This window comes from Haliotis rufescens, unplaced genomic scaffold (genome assembly GCF_023055435.1).
Source record: "Haliotis rufescens isolate VD_foot unplaced genomic scaffold, xgHalRufe1.0.p SCAF_70, whole genome shotgun sequence".
In the NCBI taxonomy this organism is placed as follows: Eukaryota; Metazoa; Mollusca; class Gastropoda; order Lepetellida; family Haliotidae; genus Haliotis; species Haliotis rufescens.
The window spans coordinates 1,235,798-1,262,670 of record NW_025964362.1 but is presented as its reverse complement, the minus strand read 5'-3'; the positions used below and the strand labels follow the sequence as shown (position 1 = coordinate 1,262,670).

General features: G+C 40.3%; 1 protein-coding gene across 1 annotated transcript; it reads left to right on the top strand.

Moving 5' to 3' along the window:
- Positions 1-238: 238 nt before the first annotated feature.
- Positions 239-23,440, top strand: LOC124135496. Its single transcript, XM_048388402.1, has 12 exons — positions 239-356; positions 1,520-1,705; positions 5,505-5,621; positions 6,906-7,447; positions 11,994-12,055; positions 12,757-12,871; positions 14,444-14,562; positions 15,493-15,718; positions 16,602-16,670; positions 17,796-17,969; positions 19,178-19,232; positions 20,426-23,440. Exons 1-12 carry the CDS (start codon positions 263-265, stop codon positions 22,156-22,158), a joined length of 3,492 nt encoding a protein of 1,163 aa, XP_048244359.1. The 5' UTR covers positions 239-262; the 3' UTR covers positions 22,159-23,440.
- The last annotated feature ends 3,433 nt before the right edge of the window (positions 23,441-26,873 follow it).

Sequence of the window (26,873 nt, the reverse complement as noted above, 5' to 3'; positions counted from 1 at the left end):
AAAACAAAGCCCTCTGTCGTTAGACTGTATATCTTATAGTGCCCTGTTAGTATGTTACCATAACGACAGCGACGTAAGGTACATTCATCATCCCTTTTTCTTATATGCGCACATTACACGGTCTCGCTCAACGATTCCAGTGTGATGAACCCGGAAGTTAGCCTTATGAATATTCATGTCGTGACGTCGAGGGGAAGCCCCAGCCACTCACATTTTGTTTTATTTTCATCCAAGGTCAAGGACGTGTCAAGCCACCATAGACATGGCGCAGGGGAAGTGTCTCTACGAGATTCCCTATAGCGTTACAAGAGAAATTATTATGTCAATGGACGCTGACAAGTCATGGGAGCATTTAGGTAAGTTGTCTTCGAATGCCTCTGCAAAAGTCAAAGTCAACGAGTGTCTCGGTTAGGCAAGATCCTTCAGAAGCTGGCTACGTCCTTGTACGAACCAATGCGGTGATTCCGTTCACATGATTGGTAGACGAAGACGCGTATGTACATAGTATGGAGATGGTAATAGGAAGTTCCTACAATCCCAAATATTACAGCTAGCGGCGATATCTACGCATCGTATTTAATATTTATCTATATCAAGTCATGTTGCTTATAGCCTTGTGCTGGTAGGTTCACGAGAATAATCGTGACGTTTCGCGACTGTGGAGACAGCTCTTTGACAGTTTGAATGATAGTTAATTCTGCTATGCTACATAGGCCAGTGTAATAGACAGTTTGTGACGTACAAATGGTGAGGTCAGGTTATGTGAGTTTGTTTGGATAAAGGAATTAAGATTAATCACTTAAGGAAATTTCAAATTGTTACAATTTGTTTTGATTTTTATCTACCCTAGTAAAAAGGGGTTGTTATATACTATTTTATGTTTGTGAGGAATATTTGTAACAAAATCTGTAACATCTGTGAGTGTGGTCGTAGGTCTGTTTAGTGCGGGAGGAAGTGGGGGCACAGGTGGCCCAGTCGTCTAAGGCGCCGCGATTCGCTGTGCAGAGTTGCGTCCCTTGAACACGCCAGAAACCTTTGACTGTGGGTTCGAATCCCGGTTCGCCCCGATTATCTTACTAGATTTGCCAGCACCATACCCGTGCTCATGGGTTTCAGCGAAGTGGTAAACGTCTGAGACCTGCATCACTTTGGGCTTTCCTCCAACATTAAGCTGACACGCAGTGATATTACTGGAATACTGTTAAAAGCGGCGTTAAACCAACTCACTCACTCACTCACTGTGGGAGGAAGTTCTGAATTCAGTGATGCCGGTCTGGATGTTTATCACTTTAGCAGGATCATAATCAGGCCAAATAAGAGATTCCAACCCATGATCCTTCAATGCCTAAGGGATGCAACTCTGCAAATTTTGGCACCATAGACTCATGTTCGCCACGATATGGCTGAAATATTGCTGATGTGACGTTAAATTTAAACTCACTCACTCTTGCCCTGGAAACTGATCAACAACAATAATTGCGAGAAGGAATTAAGACATATTTCATTTTTTTCCTTTCAGCTGGTGAGATTGGTTACAGCTTCGATAAGATCAAGTATTTTGAGCTTGAGTATCAAAAGTACAGTGGTAGCCCCACTAAAGCCTTACTCTGGGACTGGGGGAGCCGTAATGCCACAGTCAAAGACCTCTATAATAAACTGAGGGTCCTCAATCGTGTTCGAGATATGCAAATCCTGGAAAATTATGGTAAGTGAAATTTTAGCAGTTTGACATCACTTACATCAATGTCACATTTGGGGACAAACAATATTTCCTTATTGGAAAATGAACATGTGTCCTTGGTGCTCTCTCAATAAAATCAGATCTTTTACTCCGAAACGATTTCATTCTGCTGGTAAATCTGACAAATCCTCCATAGCAGGTCTCAGGGGAACTTTCTAATCAGCCAATCAGCACTGAGAATTCTAAATTCTAGAAACAAGTGAAAAAAGCATTCAGAACAGTATATCTGATTTTCTGTATCTTGAAACATAAATGGGCAGTTCCAAATGGAAATAATAATAGCTCACATTGTGTTGTGGAAACTTGATGCATCTGTTGTTTCTGACACCAAGAGGGATGTACTCTCTGTTGATGATGATAATGATGTTGTAGATTTAACGAGCATTTCCGGTGTTGCTGATTTCACACTTGGAATATTTGTGTACTGTGTCGGTTGACTTTAGCTGAAATCAAAATCAAGGTGGTAAAGAGAGCTGACATCTGATTGGCTAAATAACATGCATCCTTCAGTTGGATTGGGCGACCGACGTTTACTCAGGGTTCTCATGATGCAAACCTCCTATAATGCCTGTCACACACAGAAATATTGTTTTGTAGACTTTGTATACAAGTTCATTAAGATGTCTCGATGATATCCTTGACAATGAGTCTTTAGCATGTACAGTCAAGTCTCGTTAATCCGACTTCGTTGGTTGCACATGATTGTGTCGGATTAACGAGTATGTCGGATTAATGAAATTAAGTGATTTGTGATCGAAAATCGGACGTCTTCACGATAGATAATTACCGTGTGTACCTTGTAATAAAATCATTAAAAACGAAATATAAATATTGTTATGTTGTTTATTCATTCATTCCTTAATTTATAATTAATGAATGTGCAAAAATAATAATAATTTTCCCATTTATACATAACAATAGAGACATTACTCACTGAATTAATCACATCAACGACACACGTTTCCTCGTGTAAATGCAAGTGCTACTGTCTTGACAACTTGCTTCATCTACTTAAAATAGTCTTTCAGTGTTGAATGTGCGCTGTTGTATTTGGTGGCAAAAAGTGACATTTCACATTAGTTGTGTCGACAGGTTTGAATAGCTTTTCCTGTTAATTGTTAAGTTAATCTCTGCAGTCAGTGCGTGTCAAAACACGGGGTTGTGTACTCGCGGGCAGATGACCACGGAGTACGCTGATCACTGTGTCGGATTAACGAGACTGATTAATGAGTGATTTCGGCAATTCGTTGCAAATTAGGTGTGTCTGAGTCGGAGTGCGAGAATGTCGGATTAACGGGACTAAATAGCACTGAATCAATCGGTTACCATCATTTGTGTCGGATAAAGCCGAGTGTCGGATTAACGAGTGTCGGATTAACGAGACTTGACTGTACTTTGTCATGTAATCACTGAATGGAGCGAAAATCCTGAACTGGAAACCCTGTGGGGCGCCCAGTTTAGAATATCTCCCCAGCAATCTATAGCTTGTTAAAACAGGCGGCTTAAGTGGACTCAGTGACTTGGCTGACAGCCAGAAATATTGCTCATACGATATGACATATCAACTTGACAATTGCTGTCCGTGCATATTTGTGAGAGGAACTTTTGAGATTCCCATACAGTTTTGTTTTGTTTGCAACTGTTAGTATAGAGTGAGTGTGTTGGATCTAATGCTGCCTTGAATAGCCCGAAAGTAGTGCAGGTCTGAGACGTTACCACTTTGGTGAAACCACAAGCACGGGTATGGCGCTGACAAACCAAGAAACATATTCAGGGTGAACTGGGATTCGAACCCACAATATAGATTCCTGGTGTGCTCAAGGGACGCAACTCTGCACAGAAGATTGTGGCGCCTTAGACAACGTGGCCACCTGTGCCCTCTGTTGGTTTAGATGTGACATGTAAAACTCAGATGTAAACAATCCAGTGTTTGAAATAATCTCCAAAATAATGGGGTCCCCTTGAACGTGTTAGCCACAATATAGATTCCTGGTGTGCTCAAGGGACGCAACTCTGCACAGAAGATTGTGGCACCTCAGACGACGTAGCCACCTGTGCCCTCTGTTGGTTTAGATGTGACATGTAAAACTCAGATGTAAACATTCCAGTGTTTGCAATGATCTCCAAAATAATGGGGTCCCCTTGAACGTGTTAGCCACAATATAGATTCCTGGTGTACTCAAGGGACGCAACTCTGCACAGAAGATTGTGGCACCTCAGACGACGTGGCCACCTGTGCCCTCTGTTGGTTTAGATGTGACATGTAAAACTCAGATGTAAACATTCCAGTGTTTGCAATGATCTCCAAAATAATGGGGTCCCCTTGAACGTGTTAGCCACAATATAGATTCCTGGTGTGCTCAAGGGACGCAACTCTGCACAGAAGATTGTGGCACCTCAGACGACGTGGCCACCTGTGCCCTCTGTTGGTTTAGATGTGACATGTAAAACTCAGATGTAAACATTCCAGTGTTTGCAATGATCTCCAAAATAATGGGGTCCCCTTGAACGTGTTAGCCACAATATAGATTCCTGGTGTGCTCAAGGGACGCAACTCTGCACAGAAGATTGTGGCACCTCAGACGACGTGGCCACCTGTGCCCTCTGTTGGTTTAGATGTGACATGTAAAACTCAGATGTAAACATTCCAGTGTTTGCAATGATCTCCAAAATAATGGGGTCCCCTTGAACGTGTTAGCCACAATATAGATTCCTGGTGTGCTCAAGGGACGCAACTCTGCACAGAAGATTGTGGCACCTCAGACGACGTGGCCACCTGTGCCCTCTGTTGGTTTAGATGTGACATGTAAAACTCAGATGTAAACATTCCAGTGTTTGCAATGATCTCCAAAATAATGGGGTCCCCTTGAACGTGTTAGCCACAATATAGATTCCTGGTGTGCTCAAGGGACGCAACTCTGCACAGAAGATTGTGGCACCTCAGACGACGTGGCCACCTGTGCCCTCTGTTGGTTTAGATGTGACATGTAAAACTCAGATGTAAACATTCCAGTGTTTGCAATGATCTCCAAAATAATGGGGTCCCCTTGAACGTGTTAGCCACAAGGGGCGCAGACGCGAAGCTATCAAGAGGAGTTGGGTGTATGCCCCACCCATGTAATTTTTCAAATGTAGACCTGTAATGGTTGTACTTTAAGCCATTCTCGGCACAAATAAAGTGTCTGGTTGAAATTTTAAGTGTCTGTTTTTATGTGTGTATCACATGGACTTTTTTGGAGGCATGAGAAACTCGAAACAAAACAACAATAACTTATGCGTAAAGTGAACTTTTTTTCATAATAAAAAAAGCATAACGGGTTGTGTGTAGGTTTATCTTTTCTTTTTTGTGCCCCAATTTTTTTCACTGCATATTTTTGTTTATTTTGCCTCAAAGTAAGATTGGCCAATCAGAGAGCAGAACTACTAACCCCACATGAGCCTGTATACCGTCAGTAAAAATCCAAGATGGTTGTTACTGACCTAATATGAGACCGTATACCATCGTTATCAGCCATTTTGGATTTTCCACCACCCACCACCCATATTTCACATTGAAATTCGTTATTCGACACTGTTTTGTGTTTTCTTATCATAAATTGTGATTTTCTTTTACTAACCTAATATGACATCTTATACGGCAACGAAAAACACCATAACTAATAACATGGGACGCCGTAAACGCAAACATTGATGGTGAAGGTGAAGGTCCCTTAATCATGTCTGTACATATGGAATCAGCCAGGAATGCTTTAATGTGTTTCAGTTGCTTCTGCCAAGGAGGCCAAGCCCTACAAGCCGGACAAGGCCTTGAACAACGACTTTGAGGAACAAGCTCCATCAAACAGACCTGTCCCAAGTCTCTCGGGTATCAATACAGATGGTTAGTAAATAAAGGACAATTTTATCCTGTTTGGACTGTCCATCTGGCACTGACAACAAGTTTAATTATTTACCTATTAAGTTATCGTATTCGACTTAATAAGCGACCCGCTCTAATAAGCACCCACGGCGATATTTGCTAATAAATTGGCTAGTGAACAATCCCAATTAGCACCCCTTCCGATTGATCAATGTACACAAGACTTATTTGTTCGCGTATAATACACACTCGTGTGTTATATGCACCCTTAATTATGGGCAATTAAATTCTGGAAAAATACATCTGTCGTACATAAACATTTCAGGCTGTCAGCATAAACCACGAAATTTATCTTTCATATATGTTTTTTTCACCAAAATCATATTCTAATAAGAGCCTCCTATTTCTAATTTTGAGAGCGCCCAGGGTGCTTATTACGTCGAATACGGTAGTTGTCTTATATTAATATCTGAATTCTCTTATATATTCAAATGTATCTTACTTCAAATTTCTTCAATTCAAATTAAATTCAAATTCTATTTAAAAACTCGAAGAAACTTGATACATGATGAAACGAGAGTAATTGTCAAGATATTTGTACAATTACTTTGTTTACTTTTTCAAGAAGCACGGTGTTCATTGTGTAAGATGCCTGGTTGTGGCAACCACAAATAAAATACGTACTTGCATTGTGCAGGTTTTTATTTTGATCTGGTACAGGTTACTCCATTTATCATTGCTTCCCTTATGATGCCCGCCACTGCGAAGTTGGCTGAGAATATCGAAGCAGGTCTGTCCTTCCACCCATGTGTCTGTGTGTCCCAAAATCAATTTTGGGGCTAAAGCTATAAGCATGACAAGGACTACATTTACGAAGCTTTTGCTGTTATGATTTCCTCAGTAAGCTTTATTTTTTTCTGTTTCCATAGATACAAGTTTGGACCTTGTCGCCGAAAATGAGTTTAACTAAAACATTATTAAGTCTCCACCTTACCGACATATCTTTTTTTCATTTTTTATTTTGACAAGCTCAAACCCGAAATGTAAATTTCTGGAGGAAAGCAAATTTGTCTCCATGATTAGAATGCCCGTTCCCCAGGTTCAGTAATCTACCCACCCCACTCATCACTCACATGCAGACTGCATGTGCAGTTTATGCTTCCATTTTGGGAAAGGCGGTTAGAGTTACTTGCCCTTGGAAAATAAAAAAGCTTGATGCAGGGGATTGAAAATGGAACAGGCAGGGACCAGGAACATATTTATGTATTTTTTGCATAAAACAATTTAATTATATTTTTTTACCAGATCTACCAAAGCCACCCCCTCCAAAACAGCCGACGGATGATTCCGATTCCGATGTTATCAACTTTAACCAAATGAAAGGAACAGCCACGAAATCTAAAGTGTCGTCCAAAATCCATGCTGATGTTTCCGAGAAGGAGAAACAGTATGACGATAAAGTGATTCCAGGCACAAAGAGTACCAATTCCAACACATCAGGATCGTCGATGTTTGGAAAACGTGTTCCTCAAGAATCTGTATCAACAACAGACAACAAAAGCTCAAAAGCTTCAGAAAGCACGGATTCCTCTTCTTTTGACTTTGATTCGATTGAGAAGTCTGATCCAATGAAGGGATTTGAGAGTTTGAAAAGTTACATAAAAAGTGATAGTTTGAGCTTCAATGATGCCGCGGCTCTGGTGGGCACACCATTCTTTGAATACAAGGAACTGTTTGAGGCTACAGAAGGGTTCAGTTCTTCACATAAACTTGGTGCTGGCGCATTCGGAACTGTGTATCAAGGCCTACTGAGGTGTTCCAGGTGTGCGATCAAGAAGCTGGATGAGGTAAACAGTTTTTTTTTGTTTTTTGTTTTAATTTTGATGATTTGTTTTATTATAATAATAATAATAATAATAATAATAATAATAATAGGCCATTTATATTTTGCTATATTTGCATACTAATCAGGGGCATACTCAAAGCGCTGCAGTATTATTACCCCGGTCAACAGATCAGTATGAACATTACATTCTCAGCTCCTTAGGGAGTATCCAACCCAAGCTGCCTGTGAGGTGCTAGAAGGTTAACGGTCATTACATTCACATCCCACCGGGTTCCCAGTCACAGCTGGCTGAACGGAGACACATTTCGAGCAATGTCACTTGTCTAAGGAGACACCACATGTGCTACCTGTGCGTCAGTGTGGGGCAGGACCGAAGTCCTAGAAACTCTCAGGTGTCTGACAGTAACCCTTCCAACTGCTCTCCACAACCAACATTGCTTAATTTTGCCTGGTTTGTGACCTAGACGCTGTACACAGGACCACGTGCCACAATAGTTAAACCTTGTGCAGCTTGAGAAATTTTTATTTTTTAGACTAGTTCAGATGACTAATGTGAACTATGTTTACATTTTTATCAGTTTGAAGCATTGAGAACTGTTTCAGAATCATAGCTTTCAAATGCTACTGGTCGATGAAGACTGCTGTCATTGGATGTTTACTTGTCCTGCACAGTTTAGTAATCTTCCACTAGCGTGTTACTCTGGGGCAGGATAGTCCCCGCTATAGGACTGGGACGGGTAACTCGGGTACCCGGGTCGGGTGGGTACTGAGTAGGACTACCTACAGGACTACCTTCCCGTGGTTAGTCATGTGATATATAGTTTAATGTAGGGCTGGGACGAGTCCAAATTTACTACCCGGGTACCAACACCCCTATTACCCGACCCTACCCGGGTACCCGCTGTTGGTGTCAAGAGATAGGTACAAAATGTCCGATTTGGAATAGTTTGACAGTAGCCCTGGCAGACAGTTTTTAGATACACGTAAAAAACGATGTGTGTGTCATGCATACACTGAAGTAGACTGAAGTTTTATCTTTGTTTAAACATATTTAAGTTCGAAGGAACGTGTTCATATTAATGAAGAAATGCGAACATTACAGACTTAAAATTGTCATATAACCATTCAGTTATGTAATGATTTTTGTCATGAAACAATATATCATGTGGCTAACCACGGGTCCAGGTAGTCCTGTGGGTACCCGGGTCGGTTGGGTACTGACTAGGACCCGAGTACCCGTCCCAGCCCTAGTTTAATGACAAAGATATCTAGAGCTCTTTGGTTACTCTACAAATCTCTAATGTTGGCATTTCTTTCTGACTATGCACCCATTCCTTCCACCATGTCCACTTTTTATATGGTTGAATAAAGATATAACTGAAGTCAACTTCAGTATATGCATGACCAGATCGTTTAATACATGTATCTAAATACGTTTTGCAAGTGCTGTGGTAAAAAGAAATTCCAAATCGGACATTTTGTATCTCTTGAGACCTACAGTGGGTACCCGGGGTCGGGTAATAGGGGGGTGAGTACCTGGTTAGTAAATTTGGACTCGTCCCAGCCCTACAGCACTACCCCATACTTGTTGTAGGATCCGACTTATGAAGTGAAGAGGTCACAAACATATAAACACTTTCTTTGAACACAAGACCCGTGAAGATTCCGGGGTAGAATAGGTCTTCAGCAAACCCATGCTTGCCGAAAAAGGTGACTATTCTTGTCGTAAAAGGCGACTAACAGGATCGGGTGGTCAGGCTCGCTGACTTGGTTGATGCATGTCATCAATCCCAATTGCGTGGATTGATGCTCATGAAATCAATCACTGGATTATCTGGTCCAGACTCGATTATTTACAGACCGCCGTCATATAGCTGGAATATTGCTGAGTGCGGCGTTAAACAACAAACCAACCAAATCTTTGAACATAAACTTAATATTACCTGCAGTATGTCACAAATTTGGAGTTATCTTCCCTTTGTGGTGATAAGCTAACTTCCATTAACAAAATATTCAAAGAAGTAGTGTTTTGCAAAATTACTTATTAACGTTTAAGAACCTGTTTGATTGGCATTTTAGAAGTTGGTTGGTTTATAAGAAAACATACAGCTTCATGGATAACAACTTTTGGCATTATTGCTTTTAGCATTTTATAATAGTTTTACACCGCTTCTAGCAATATTCCAGCAATATCACAGCAGGGGACACCAGAAATGGGCTTCACACATTGTACCTATGTCGGGAATCGAACCCAGGTATATACATGATATAATATAACAACAGGTCATGGTCAATACATTGCAGACCGACTCTGTGGTGTAGTGGTAGAGCATCCTCCCATAGAGTGGAAGGTCTGGGGTGAGGACTTTTAAAGATGATACTTGTTGTTACCCTGCCTGGCGCTTGGTATTAGTGAGTGAGTGAGTGAGTGAGTTTGGTTTTACGCCGCTTTTAGCAATATTCCAGCAATATCACGGCGGGGGACACCAGAAATGGGCTTCACACAGTGTACCCATGTCGGGATTCGAACCCGGGTCTTCGGCGTGACGAGCGAACACTTTAACCACTAGGCTACCCGACCGCCCCGCGCTTGGTATTAAGGGGCTAAAGCAAGGACTGGTCGGCTTGGAGTCAGTATACTGTGTCTGAGTAGGGTATTCATATTAAACTGCGGCATGGTGTCTCAGTGGGCTAGCACTATAAAACTAGCATCAGTCTGGTCAAGTACAAGCAGTCAGACACATATACACACATGCATGCACGTCGCTATATAGTGCAGTAACCTTGAACATGACATTAAACCCCAATCCACCTCACCGAACACATGGCACAGAGGTAAATGATCAAAGGCCTGTATACAGCTAGATATCAATACCTGTGTGTCATTTGTTTTTCTAACTGTACATCTGGCATCATCCAATTATCTTTTTGCCACTTGTTTTATCCATTACCTGTTGTTGTCAATGATAAGCTGCTGCTTGTCACATGTCATGCATATATACCTCTCATCACTTGGTTGTTGTCCCAAAGGAAGAAAATATCGGGGAGTCGATAATAAGATTCTGCAACACAGACACCTCCTCTTGGTGCCAATATTTTTTTTATAGTGAAGAATGAGCACACAATTTCATAAATACATCCTAAAAAATATTTATGTGGTGTCTCATTTCATGGACTGTGAATGTATTTCTAATTCTAAATTCAATAAGTTTGACCATATCACGGAACCTCCACTGGCTCAAAACCAATGAGAGAATCAAGTATAAAGTTATGTTGATTGTGTTCAATGCAAGACACAATAAAAAACGAACTTATATCAGCGAGCTTCTTGAAGAGTATGTGCCTGGGAGATCTCTCAGATCAAGCTGCCAGTCCCTACTCTCTGTGCCTAGTGTTAGAACGGCGACTTTTGGAGGTCGGAGTTGCGCCAAAGTTGCCCCTGAGCTATGGAATAGGCTGCCATTGGATATCAGGAACATTGACAGTCCTACTTTGTTCCGATCAAGACTCAAAACCTATCTTTTCACCAAATCTTTCTCGGAGTATTGAGGCTTTGTGTTTTCCTAGCTGTGTAATGTCTCTTTTTTGTGTAGACTCAAATGAAGCGCTTTTGAGCAGTTCTTTGAACTGGATACCAGCACTATATAAATCTGTAGTTATTATTATTATTAATTGTATCATGCTAAGATATTGATATACACAGCAAAATATATAATACACCCATGCTAAAAATGAAACCAATAAGAAATGGTTATTCAATGGTGATTTATTTGATACAGGTATCATAGTTGTGTTTGTAGTAGTAGTTGTGTTTGTAGTAGTTGTATTTGTAGTAGTAGTTGTGTTTGTAGTAGCTGTAGTAGTTGAATTTTCAGCCTGGTAATATTTTGATAACATTTGGAATATTTTGGTCAAATTCAATCTTCAAGTGTAATATTTCTTTACAGTTTACATATATAATCAGAAGTTACTGTCAGTTACTGTATTTTTTTGTGGCTCCTCAACCAATCACCATGCTTCGCTGCACTGGTCATCCTAAAATGTTTAACAAAAGGTGGCTGCATGGTGAGGTCACCCCGTCCAAACTTAAAAAAGGATGCATGGAGTTCTCAGCCAATCAGATATCAGCTTTCTAAAATCATTCAACTTCATGTCCTTACCTTTATTATTTTCATTTGGAACTGCATGTTTGTCTTAAAGGTAAATGCTTTCCTCACTAATATCGAGAATTTGGAAGCCTTGACACTGATAGGTTGTTTAGAAAGTTTACCTGATGTGATAACATCTTCAAGCATTGCGTGGATTGATGCTCCTGTTGTCAATCACTGGATGGTCTGGTCCAGACTTGATTATTTACAGACCGCCGTCATATAGCTGGAATATTGCTGAGTGCGGCGTTAAACAACAAACCAAACCAAATCAAAAATCAAGCAGAGAGGTATGTTTGTTGGGAAGTTGAGTTTGGTTTGATTGGATGATTTTATTGAGATTGGTTTTTAGAGTTGATATGTCTATGTTTAATATATATTTTCTTGTCCTAATTTTAGGAAAACAAAGATCTGAAGGGAGACAAATCAGTACAGTTTAGTGAGCTGACAGCCTTATTAAGGTAAGAGAAATGATGATACATTTAAAACCCTGCACAGTATTGAGGAATGAATGTGTCGCACACAATAAAGTCTTGCCTGGTCCGGTGAAGATCTGGGATAGAATTGGTCTTCATTACCCCATGCTTGTCGTAAGAAGCGATAACTTGATTGGGTGATCTGGATTGCTGACTTCGTCATCGTATCCCAATTGTGTGGATCAGTGCTCATGATGTCAATCACTGGTCGATTATTTACAGGCTGCTATCATATTGCTGGAATATTTCTGAGTACAGCGCTAAACAAACAAACAAACAAAGAGCTGTGGGGAAAATATGTCTTCCTAACATACAGCCTATTTGTGAAGCATGTTTTTTAACCATTTCTTGTTTTAAAAATTCATAAATTAAAAAAATAGCTTGTTAGCTTTTGGGGTGAAAAGGTGTGTAGAGACAGTAACTTGGATTCCAATTTTCACACTTTTTTATTTAAATCTGAAACAAAATGATTTTATTAAGAATAAAATTTGAGAATCCAGTAAATGGCTTTTAGGCTTTTTGAGTTGCTGTATATTATCAGAAAAATATTGTCAGTCAGTAACTGAGTGGGTTACCATTGGGCACTTATCGGTATGAAATGCTGAGTTTACAGATTTTTAGTTAACCCTTATTCTTCTTAAAAATGAGTCTTTAATTCAGCAACTGATCCTACTGTTTCTGTTCAGGTATCGGCATGAGAATATTGTGAATCTGTATGGATATGCAATAGATGGACCCGCCCTATGTCTAGTCTATCAACACATGGTCCAAGGGTCTTTAGAAGACAGATTACAGTGTAAGGTAAGTAACGTTGAGTCGGTCAGTTTTGACCAGAGGACCCCCAATAATTAATCTTAGGGTCCTTGCAGTCAGCGTGAACTAGAGTGGTGTACTGTGCGTTTTGATAGACCCGTGTAGATCCTATTCATAGAATAGTACAATTTTTCAGTCATTGTCGGTAGACATATTTAAATAATTATATATACAATTACAGATTACAAAGTGCACAGTTGCGGTTACTACAATATTCAAAGGATGTGTGGCAATACATTTCATGCAGACAACATGACAGAAATCTACAAAAAAATTTATTTAAGTTTTGGAGACAACAGACAGCTTGGAATTCTATATACGACTGTGACGTCATATCTTTTGTGTCACAATGAGAGATATGACGTCATAATGGTGACATGCAGTGTAGAACAAAAGCATTGCAAAGCTTGCTTAGTTTTCTTTAGGGATGCCCACCTCATGTTAGCTTCCCAAGTTGCCGTGCTGCTTTCAAAGCCTGTCATATGTTTGAGTGAAGTATTGCGATGTAAACAAACTGATTGAGCATATACAGCGCCATATTTTGTTAAGGGCTGTTGTTGGTGATTCCGTAATTCAGATCGACAACCCACTCAAAACACTAGACTGAACCCATGCCGCTTAACTCAATATATTTGCTGACATCAAAGAGTTCGCGTTTTATTAAGTCATGGTAGAATGGAGATAAACATGGGGCTAAACTAACATTTGAAACCTTACACTGCGAGTTTGGTTCCAAATTCAGTTTAGTGCGGTTAAATCTACAGCTAACCTTGCTCTACATTGAAAACACAGTATGTTAATCTCCTAAATGTCATGGGGGGGCCACAGGTGGCCCAGTTGTCTTAGGCGCTGCTATTCGCTGTGCAGAGTTGCATCCCTTGTGCATGCCAGAAACCTATGATTGTGGGTTTGAATCCCGGTTCACTCCGATGATGTTTCTAGGTTTGTCAGCACCATACCCGCGCTCGTGGGTTTCACCAAAGTGGTAAACGTCTGAGACCTGCATCACCTCGGGCTTTCCTCCCACATTAAGTTGACATGCCGTGATATAACTGGAATACTGTTAAAAGCGGCGTTAAACCCAACTCACTCACTCACACCTAAATGTCATGCTTAAAGACACAATGTTTTTCAGTTGTAACATGGGTGATCTGCCTCAGTCATAATATAGTGGCAATGATTTGCAGTCATGTGTACTTACATAAGCTCTTACGCATCGTGAAACCATGAACTATTGATTTAGGGATTGTTATGCAAGAGACTTTGAAGAAGTAGACATCACATAGATGTACAGAGCCTACAGAAAGTAGTTCCTATTAGGCGACCTCATTTGCATATTTATCAGATTGTGAGAAGGGGTGAGTATAGGCTGCTATAGAACTGAGAGGTGATGAGTATAGTCTGCTAGAGCTCAAAATGGGATGAGTATAGTCTGCTAGAGCTCAAAATGGGATGAGTATAGGCTGATAGAGCTGGGAAGGGGCTGAGAATGGAATGGATGGGGGTGAATGTTAATGTGTTTTGTTGGATATGAACATTTTGCATAAAATTGGTTGCCAGGACAACACACCACCCTTACTCTGGGACAAAAGAATCAGTATTGCAGCTGGAGCATCTAGAGGTCTACAGTTCCTACATCGGTTTGGCGCCAAGCCTCTCATACATGGCGACATAAAGAGGTAAGTTATCACCTTCTTGACACACTGGCGAAGCTAGCTCTAGACAAAGCAGAGGTACAGCCTATTCCCTTTAATAAATTAGAGATAAAAAGCCAAACCAAAGCCTCCATAGCCCAAAGATGGCAAGCCCAGTGGAATTCAAGTAAGATCGGCAGATGGCTATACAAAATTCAACCCAAGATCCACCAAAAGCCTTACTCATACTCAAATGAAAGAAAAGTCGAAATTGCCATCTCACACCTCAGTCTTGGTCACACACAAAAAAGCACAAGACAAGGTTTGTCCATCTTGCAATCAACCTAAATCCATTGCTCACTTGTTACTGGAATGTTAAGACCACGCCCCAGCCCGGACTCGGCTAAAACAAGAATTGAAGTTAGATTCGCTATCTGTCGTAGATCTCCTAAAGCCAAGAGATGCAATAGCGAAGGCCAAACTAACTCTATTTCTGAGAGATGGACAGCTACTCGAACATATTAAAACGGAGCAGCAAAACATAATAATGAAATTATATCAATATACAAAAATAGAAATCATATCAATACAAAAATAGATATTCTATGAATACCAAAAACTTATGTGTACCCTACTCACACACATGAGTCCCAAAGAGGGACAAGTCAGCCAGAATTGCTAAGGCAGAAGGCGACCTCTCAAACACTTAAAACAACGACAACAACATTCTTGACACAGTCACTTGAACATGGTGACATGAAGAGCTATTGGTATCCTTTACGCAAACAAATTGAGGATGGACGTCAATATTTCATTACAACCCTACTCACTTCAGCCCTTAAGCCTTCCATCCACCTAGCCATACAATACACAGTCAATATCAGTTGTGTCATGTTTTCTCCACTTTTTCTTCAACTCAATATCATTCATCAAATCTTCAATAAATCATCCATCGTTGCTGTTTCTGTCTGCCAGTGCCAATATACTACTTGACAAGCACTTTGAAGCCAAGATCGGGGATCTGGGACAGGCACAGTATGCCAACAGCAAGACGAGTGGCGTCCTCACGGGGAGGTTTACTCACATCTCACAGAAACAGGCATCTTCCAAAATCTACGGCACCAAGGCGTATCTGGCGCCTGAACTTTTAAGGGCCGGAGGACGCATGTCTGTCAAAACTGACATCTATGCATTTGGCGTGGTGAGTTATGAAGTATTAGTCCCTTATCGGAAAATTTGTGAAAAAGACAGATAATAATATAATAATAACAGCGTTGATCTCTTGTTATTTTTGGGGCTCTCTGATTGGACAAAGAAATCAGGCACAAATTGCGTTCATTTTTCTTGATGTTAATTGATGGCGATGACTTTCTATGGACTACTGAAAAATCCTGATCGTTGCCTAGCACATTAGTGTAAAGATCCTCCAAGTTTTAAAGAATGAAAAGTGGAAGAAAATAATCTGAAAAGCACTGCTCTTTTATATATTTTACAGACTGCAAACTTACAAATTCACCTCAATAGATTTGTGCATACATTATGTTTAATTGTAGATTGATGATCTGACTTAATAAAAACTGCTTGCATTGCAAAATATTTAAATAAAACCATCAAGAACTAAAATGAAATTAGATAAATGTTTTTGCCTACCAACCATATTTTATACAAAAATCAGTCATCCCAAAAATATAAATATTTCTGGCCTTAGGGTGTTTTTACTGTCTCCAGAAATTTGAAAATGTTGTAACAAAAATTGCAAGTGGTTGAGAAGTGTGCAGAATGTAGATATACTACTCAAAAGATGTTAAGGAACACCAGATGTTTCATATGACAATGGCCATGACATTAACTATAGTCAAAGAAAAAATGTGGGTGTTTTTTAATATCTTTTGAGTAGTATATCTTGAATGTACTTGTGTAGGAGTTAAGTGGATTAAAGTCAAGTATTTTGTTTAAAATTGAAATCTGTTAGTGCTAGGAGGTGTCCTTGACTAGATAGTCTGTAAGAAAATTGTACCATACAGTTGTCACAAAAAGATGCTGAGACTATTTGTTTTTCAGCTCTGTTTTACATGTATTTGCAGGTGTTACTGGAACTGTGTAGTGGGGAGAAGGCAAACGATGAAAGAAGGGAAAGCGATAATAAATTTTTGGTGAGAATTTTTGCTGAAGTTACAGTGAGGTCACCTTCACTCATTAGGGCCTAGTGCATGTCAAGTCAGTTGGACAACATGGCTGCAATGTGGCAGCCCTCTCACAATATATTGTAGTGTTGAACTTGATGTCACGCTGCTGTTTTCAACAAAATTCAGTTGACAGCTCTGATTAATGGTTTTTGCTCTATACAGTGGAACCTGTATAAACTGGACTTGTGTGATCTAGTCTGGTTTATTCAGTGGTCCTGATTGGTGATATTATAGCAGGAGTTATGTCCCTTGCTGTCAACACAATGATGTTCCAAAAGTCTGCTGTCTGTAACCACATCACCAAATCCTTGTCATATTATTGGATGACCCTCCCCATTTACATTATTTTCATGACCCTCCCTGAAAAGACAAAATGCAAAAAACTCTTTACATGGTGGCACGTGGTCCTGTGCACAGCGCACAGATCACAAATCAGGTGAAGTTAAGCAACGCCGGTCGCGGAGAGTAGTTGGATGGGTGACCACGTTCAGCAGCTTGACTCCTGAGAGTTTCTAGGGCTTCGGTCCTGCCCAACACTGAAGCACATGTACCACATGTGGTGTCTCCTTAGGCAAGTGACTCTGTTCGAAATGTGCATCTGTTCACCCAGCATTGAGTGGGTACCCGGTAGGATGAGATGGTAATGTGGCTGTTAACCTTCTAGCGCCTCACAGGCAGCTTGGGTTGTATACTCCCCAGGGAGCTGAGAATGAAAATCGAGTGCTCACTGATCCATTGACCGGGGTAATAATAGTGTAGCGCTATGAGCATCCACTTGGTGAATTGAATCTGGCGCATTATAAATTCACTTATTATTATTATTACATTTTATTTTAAAATTTCCACTTTTTCATGACCCTTCCCACATATGTGTATTATTTTTTATGACCCTCCCATAGGGACTCACTTTTTTCGTGACCCTCACCTGATTCCCTCTGACCCATCCCTCCTATGATAAACGACCGGTCCCTGAAACCATCAATAGTGAAAGTCAGAATTGACGAAACTATCAATATTTTAATATATACCTTTGACATTGACAAAGCCAATGCATCCATAATACAACCTGATTATGTATGTTCCACTTGATAGACAAGCTACTTCGGAGAAATGCAAGATGAGACCAAGGGAGACGAGTCTAAATTGTGTCGGTTGTTCCGCGACAAGCGTGCTGGAGAGTGTTCTGAGACATTCATCATTGACCTCATGAGTTGTGCATCCAAGGCTGTGGAGGGAACCAAGAAAGTCAGGATCGAGATGGAGAAGGTAAACACATGTTTCTGCATGGGCATGTGGCACACTCCATCGCAGTGGTGACTCAGCATAACACCACTGCCACAGGCTAATTTGCATATCACGTGACCGGACTTTTCTCTTGTTTGTAAACAAACACGCTTTTTCAGAAATCAGTATAAAACGGACTAATGCAAGTATTTGGGGGCGCTTTACATATTGCTACTACAACTGCGACAGTGAGTTGCATGACAATATATATTTATGCATCAAAGTGACCGTGTCGCTAGCTCTCCGTTGGGCTTCGATGACAGCACGTGGAGCCGTACAACCAATGTAAACATAGGATAACTACGCAAAAACAAGTAGATTTTTACGTATTTGCATACTTTCTCAATAAAAGTTAACCATTCTTTGACATTTGTTTATGAAAATGTGTAGACTTGTCAAACATGAAACGGATGCAATATCTTGAATGGACTGTGAAAGATGTGACGAATCGTCACATGGCGCTGGCCTGTGGCAGAGGTACTATGCTAGCTGGCTGCCGGCCGCATGGAACTCTGGGTAGGAGAGTGGGACATGTGGGGCACAGCTGTCTCAGGCTGTCTAATTCCCTGTGCAGAGGTGCGTCCCTTAGGCATGCTAAAAACTATCTGGGTTCGAATCCAAATTCATTTTGAGTATGTTTCTAGATTTGTCAGCACAATACCTGTGTTTGTAATTTCGCCAATGTGGTAAACGAGACCTGCATCACTTTGGGCTTTCCTCCCATCATGCTTGCTGGTGCATATATTTTCCTAATGTATTTTTTATACAATATGGAAACGCACTTAGGTAGTATACTCTTTGTATCATTCTCAACCTCGATGCAGCAGTCCTCAATATTGCTTTAATTTCAACTGTAAAATCATACAATAGGTTCCCAGAAACCTTTGCTTGTTATAAGAAGCGACATAATGGATCGTATCTGTCATCGTACCCCGAAGGTGTGGAATGTTGCGAATATCAATCACTGGATTATCTTGTCCAGATGTTATTATTTACTGGCCGTTGTCGTATTGCTGGAATTTTCTGAGTGCTGCGTTAAACAACAAACAATCATCAAGTACACTAGAAGTGCACAAGCCGTACATTTCAAGCCGACCGCCTGATACAATCCCCGAAAAACACTCCACTGTAACTTAGATGTAGTCTTGATGAATGAACGTAGGATTATTACCATGTCTGTATTGTTTCAGCTTCTTCATCTTTTGGAGTCAATTGAAGACCGATGGAGGGAAGCACAGAGTACATGTACGTTGATTTCTTTACATCAGGGATTAGAAAACCGGATATTTGACACTGACTGTTTCATGTACTTGTAGGGGCCTATTTCTTTTGTTAGGGACAGGATATTTTTTCAGTTTCTGCTTCAAGACATTGTTTTCCTTAGAAATGAGGGAGGGTCAAAACACTGTGAGGAGCTGCCTTTCATACAAAACACAATGTATGGGCGGATCCAGGATTTTACAAAAGGGGGGGGAGCACTTGGGACAGTTGTAACTTCAGTGTATATGTTTGTGGGGTGGGGTGGGAGGTGTGGAATCAACCCAAAGGCTACACAAAAAATCACAAACACAATCAGTAAGCCATCATGAATTTTGCTTTAACATCCACATCAACATGTTGTCATGGTAGGCAATGTGCATACAAAATACTGTCAGATGTAAAAAAAAAAAAAAAAAGAACACCTCCCCCCCACCCCCCCCCCACCCCCCCCCCACCCCCACCCCCACTGGTTCCACCACTGTTGTGTGTAGGCATTTTTTAATTTTTAATTTTGAGGTAAATGTTTCCTCGTAAGTTTCATGGGTCACAGTAATAACATTGTGCATACAAAATACCATTAGATGTAAAAAAATAAAATAAAAAAAAGAACCCCCTCCCACTGGTTCCACCACTGTTGTGTGTAGCCATTTTTTAATTTTTAATTTTGAGGTAATGTTTTCTTGTAAGATTCATGGCTCACAGTAATAACATTGTGCATACAAAATACCATCAGATGTAAAAAGAAAAAAAGAAAAAAAAGAACCCACCCCCCACACTGGTTCCCCCACTGTTGTGTGTAGCCATTTTTTTAATTTTTAATTTTGAGGTAATGTTTACTTGTAAGTTTCATTGCTCACAGTGATAACAATGTTTTTTGCTCTTTTTCTATTTCTCAAAGTCTGGATTTTATCCATAAGTGGCAGGGTAAAAGCATTGTAAGGCAACTGTTCTATATAATCCATCTGAAGTAGTAATTATTAGTTGTTATGAGGTATTACACGTTATGTTGTTCCCTAATCTGCGGTTATCAATGACTAAGACTAGGGACAGAGTATGCATAGCAGGATAGTATTCTGGACTTAAACAATTGAATTGCAAATGGAAAAATCAAACCTGATTGGAATCAAAGTAATCACTACTTTTGACAAGAGTTCTTCAATTTATTTTTAATTTTACAGTGTCGGAGAGTAGCTGCATGTCTGCTAACCTGTCTGTGACCAGCGGAGATAACTACAGTCACCCAGTCCTTGCAACAAACCCAGGGGAGTTGTCCCACCCTACTGATCCCAAAGGAGAAGAAATCTCACACACACCATTAAGTCCACTTGAGCTCTTCAGGCAGACATCAGGAAAAGACTTGCCTTTGGCATTCAAGCTTGCGCAGTTCTATGAAAAGCATGGCAACAGTATTGACGATGAACAGAAGAGTGTGTCTCTTCCAGCACAGCTGCCTGAATCCCTGAGACTTCAGATGATTGCCGATGCAAGGAAGGATGGATTCAGTGGCGACTTTGATGAGATTGCCAGGATAAAAGCAAGGAATAAGCAAGATCAGGGTGGTTCTTTGTGCGACAATTTTGACTCTGATCCAAGGAAAGTGGATAAATTGAGACGGTTTGATGAGGAACTGAGTGGGAGGAATTCATTGAATGTCGGTGCAAATTCTGAAATTCTCGAGTCGGATCCACGTAAACTTGCCGCCCTGAAGCAGTTTGATAAGGAGAAACCGATGACACGACAACCCGAGGAATCGTCAGAGAAGGTGGACAATGACTATCTTCCTGTGTCTGATCCGGCCAAACTGAGGAAGATGGATGAATTTGAACGCCAGAGTTCATCCGATTCTAAGGATTCTATTTCATCTGGGTTGATGTACGGGGAGGGTGGGAGGCCATTACCCACAATGCCTGTCCTCTCGCAGGATGGTGATAGAGTTGCACCACAGGAGGTGTCAGGGTACTGTCTGAATCATGGGAGCAGTGCCCAGAATATGGGGCAGATGAATGTTGGACAACAGAGTCAGGTTTCCTGTGGCCAGAAGCAGAACGTATCTAATCACCAGTACATGGTGGGTGTGCATCAGATGAATGTTAATTCGGTCCAAGATGGGTTTACACGATTGAATATCGAAGGAGTTCAAGGAGGTGCTTGTTTGAGTGGGTCAGGGTTGGACTATTTTGGAAATCAGTCCCAGCCGACGATGATTCCTGCTAATTTGTCAAGGACTGGTTGTGTTGTTAGCAGTGCTTCCCCTGACTTCCAGGGTGGCTCCATGCCAGGTGGAATTCACTCACACAGTGTAAGTGGAAGCCCGTCTCCAGTCTTGGAGGTCAGTGAAACATTGTCGCCAATGGCACGGCAGCAACGCCCCTTTCAGTACCCTGTGCCTCATCAGCAGACGGAGACAAGCACTTCTCAGACTTACACAGCTTCCAGACAGATGTCAAAGTCCCTTCCTGACCACACAGCTTCCAGGGAACATTCTCGCATGTATAACATTGCGGAAAAGCAACAGTCAAGTTTCCCAGGGAGAAGCCATATTCCTTACAGACCAAACATTGGCCAAAGAAATCTAAATCTTTGTCACAGAGAAAGTGAAGGGTTTGAGTATTCGGGGTTACCTGCAGGTCAGGGTCATAACCTTGAAGGTGAAGGTCATAATATTGGTTTTGACCAAGGTGAAGGACATATTGTTGAAAGCCCCTCAGGATGTGGTACAAGTGTAGATCCTGCTCCATATAAGTGTGGGGCTAAGAAGATGATGAACTTCTTTGACAGTTACAACCGAGCAGTGGCTGCTGGGACTGACGACGTGGAAGATAACGAGGAAGTGGAGGAAAACAACAGGGCAATGGAAGGTGGGGATGAGGGTGAGGAAGACGATGAGTATGTGACGAACATCAATGTGTAAAGGGTACAGTGATTGTGAAGGAAAGGTCAAATTTGTGTACAGCTGTTTTGTCATGATCGTGTAGTTATCGTGTACTAATGGAGAGGGGGAGCACTAAACAGAGTCTTCCTTTTAAGGATTGTTAAATAGGCCTTTATTTGAGATAATAAACGAGTGTGTGATGTCCAGATTAATTAAGGCTCCAGGGATGATTATCCTTGATTTGATGAGTCTAGATAAGATGTCACTTTAAGAAGTAATATTAGATATTTGTTTCAGTATGTGTTCTATTTGACATTGAAAAAAAGAAAATCAGTCATTACCTGCTTTGTGCACAGATATCTGACCTTGGAAGATGGGAATCCCAATAAAGCTGTTGGCTTAAATAGTATCATCAGAATAGGTGAGGTGAGGTGAAATTGGGTTTAACGTTGCGTCCAAGATTATTGCACTTATATAGCGACGTGTGTGTGTGGCTGCTTGTGCTAGTCCGGACTAATGCCAATTTGTAGTGCTAGCTATCTGAGATACCATGCTCGGTTTAACATGAATACCCCACTCAGACACAGTATACTGACTCCGAGCCGACAGGTCCTTATTTTAGCCCATTTATGCCAAGCGCCAGACATGGTAACAACAAGTACCATCTTTTAAAGTAATCTCATAAAGGGGATGCAACGTCTAGACAACCAGGAACCTGTCTTCGGGCTTCAGTGCAGAGTGTCACACAGGGTACACACTCACCATCGGGAATAATATATTACTGCCATAATGTTCTACAGGGACCAACCATTTGATATTGGGGGGTGGGGGGTTGGGATGTTGTATGGAGGGGTGCTGGGATGTTGTAACTAATAGTATTAAGCTACAAATTATCAAACATTTTCTTTCACAATCTATTTTTTCCGATGAAATCCTAGGCCCCGCTGGACATACCTCAGTTCACAATAAGTGGAAAGAGTTTGTGAGTGGGAAGGGCTTGCTTAGTTTTTCATTTGCTTGTTGACCAAATGTGTATTTATTTTATTTAACTTCACATGGCTAATCACTATGCATGGACAGCAGGACCTCTTTTAATGTGTTTGATAGTACTGAAAAATAAAAGTTCACTATTAACATATGTAATAAAATCCTATTATTACCAGTTCCTGTACAACTGATTGTGTATTTAATACTATTTATGGATATTTGTTTCTCTGTATTTAATCACATAGATATCCTAATCATGGAGGAGGTTATATTTTACCTCTCATATGCATGTAATGTACAAATTCTCCATTAAAAGACATTTGTTAACACAACACACACACATGTTCAGTTATTAAATAGCATGATAACACAAGACATGTACAAATCCTCTGTTAGTTAATAGCATGTTAACACAGACACACATGCACATTCTCAGTAAGTTAATAACATGTTAACACAAGACGTGCACATTCTCAGTTAATAACATTTTAACACAAGACATGCACATTCTCAGTTAATAACATGTTAACACAAGACGTGCACATTCTCAGTTAATAACATGTTAACACAAGACGTGCACATTCTCAGTTAATAACATGTTAACACAAGACATGCACATTCTCAGTTAATATGTTAACACAAGACATGCACATTCTCAGTAAATAACATGTTAACACAAGACATGCACATTCTCAGTAAATAACATGTTAACACAAGACATGCACATTCTCAGTAAATAACATGTTAACACAAGACATGCACATTCTCAGTTAATAACATGTTTACACAAGACGAGCACATTCTCAGTAAATAACATGTTAACACAAGACGAGCACATTCTCAGTTAATAACATGTTAACACAAGACATGCACATTCTCAGTTAATAACATGTTAACACAAGACATGCACATTCTCAGTTAATAACATGTTAACACAAGACATGCACATTCTCAGTTAATAACATGTTAACACAAGATGTGCACATTTTCAGCTAATAATATGTTAACACAAGACATGCACATTCTCAGTTAATAACATGTTAACACAAGACATGAACATTCTCAGTTAATAACATGTTAACACAAGACATGCACATTCTCAGTAAATAACATGTTAACACAAGACATGCACATTCTCAGTTAATAACATGTTTACACAAGACATGCACATTCTCAGTTAATATGTTAACACAAGATACAAGCACATTCTCAGTTAATAACATGTTAACACAAGATGTGCACATTTTCAGCTAATAATATGTTAACACAAGACGCAAGCACATTCTCAGTTAGTTAATAACAAACATGTTAACACAAGCATATTCTCAGTTAGTTAGTAGCATTTAAACATGTACAGACATGTTACCGTATATGCTAGCTATTGGGGTAACCTTAACTTGCCAAATAGCATGTCTCAAATATAGACACTCAGGATGTCATCTGAGGTCACACCAATTCTGTTTCTTGTATTTTTACATTCAATATGTTGAGTGCATATACGAAATATCAACTGGAAAACATAAGATTTCAAAGTAATAAGAATGATTTTGTTTTTTCTTCTTCTGCAAACTGCAGAGATTTGTACCAAAATTTTACAAGAATCATAATTAGTCCGGCCTGATGGAGATTGTTGGTGCTTACTTACTCTTCAAGGCTTAATACCTTGTACATTATAAAAGTGGGGTTAGTTAGCCTGGTGGTTAGTGATGTCCCATCACCTGAAGACCTATGTTTGATGCCGAGTATGGGAACATTTGTGCCGGATTGTTGCTGAGTGCGGCGTTAAACAAAAGCAGACAGACAAACGAATGTGCAGCCCATCTCTGGTGCACCATGCAGAGACATGGATGGATTCATACTGAAATGTGTGTTAAAGTTAAACCCAATTCAATCACTCACTCTTGTCGTAAGAGTCGACTAACGAGATCGGGTGGTCAGACTCACTGACTTGGTTGATGCATGTCATTGGTCCTAATTGCATGGATCGATGCTCATGATGTCATTCACTGGAATGTCTGGTCCAGACTTGATTATTTACAGACCGCCATCATATAGCGGGACTATTGCTGAGTGCGGCGTTAGATAACAAAAAACCAAACAAACTCACTCATAAATTTGTAACCTCAATTCAAGGTGAAGAGGGACATCTTGGATCTCAAAAGCTACTAATCCATCCAATTCTAACAAATTCAACCCATATGTTGTGTCCTGAATGACTGGCATGGGTCAGTTATGCATGCATGCTGCATTAATTTCTCTTTTGAAATCAGATTTCAGTCAAATAGTTCCACATAAAGATGCTGGGTTAGAACATGTCCCCAGCAACCCATGCTTGTTGTAAGAGGCGAAGTAGTGGACGGGGAGGCCAGCCTTCACCTTGTTGATTGCGTGTCATCGTACCCCGACCGCATGGGAAGCTGCTCGTCATATCAATCACTGGATTGTCTGGTCCAGACTCCATAATAACATGTGGCCTTCATGTAGCTGGAATATTGCTGAGTGTGGTGATAAACAGCAAACAAACAAGTTAAATCTTAGTTGACATCTGAACCAGCAGCTGGTTGATTGCAGTGAGTGGTCGGAACTAGGTCCTTTTTGTGGTCCCTTTAGTTACGTGATCAAATTGTCTGCGTATGTCAACAAGCCCACGAAACGTAACGAGTTATTTGGAGCTCCTACTTAAATGAAACTTGTCATGATGATGAATAAAGGAATTGGGTGGAACGAAGAATCACGTTATCTGTTTACCAGCATCTGATTATGTGGAGTCCATGTGTTCAGTCAGCCATATTTAAGTTATTTAGTTCTGTGAAGTTGATTTGTTTGGCAGTGTTGTGTGCAGTGTATTAAACCCCCATGTATTCTCTAATCATGCTAATAATCAACATTTATCCTCTGAACCGTCGTAGAGTATTTCTGTTTTTTTATGTTATCTATACATTGTATTCCTGGAATACTTTGAATGCACAATCAGATCTTTCCATCTCCACATCAGCAAAACAGAATTTTCCTCATGTTTTCTCATAATTAATCATATTTGGTAGTTTATACCCTAGAATTAGTTTGTTTTTCCTGTTCTTAGATGTACTAGTTTCCTGAAAGTTATTATATATAGCTGGGGAAAAAAGCCTTGGAATGAATTTAATATTCAATTGTACCTTAGAATCAGTTTGCTATGCATGTTCTTAGATATACTAGTTTCCTGAAAGTTATATACTATATAGCCAGGAAAAAAAATACTTCAAATGAGTTTGATGTTTGTATTGGGCAAATAACCTGTGTTGTAAGTGTCCTTATTAGAAATACGCATTGTATCAGTTTTTCATACCCAAAACAAGGGGCCTTTTATGCTCTGTTGAATGATAAAGTACATAAGTGTTCAATATGTCTTCAGGAAATACATGTACATCCTTATAAAATACAAACTTGATACTCTTTATGTGCCAAAGTCTTTTTCCTAGTCAAAAGTCCTCAATATAGAATGGTGATTGGAAGGTGATAGCTAAAGTTGTCAGATCAAGGAATAACCTATGTCTTGTACTAGCCTGGAAGGTCACAAGTTACTATCGCCAAAGGGGTCGTTGTCGGCACGGGTACTACAGAAATGTACCCCAGCCAAAATTAGAATACAGAAACATACCTGGTACCCTAAACGGCGGACGAGTCCATATTCCCCAACCAAAACTGAAACCGGTTCATGTTGTGGTTCTGGTTCGCCTGATTGCGAGTGCAAGACAAGACGAATACCCAAAGAAACCATTATGATC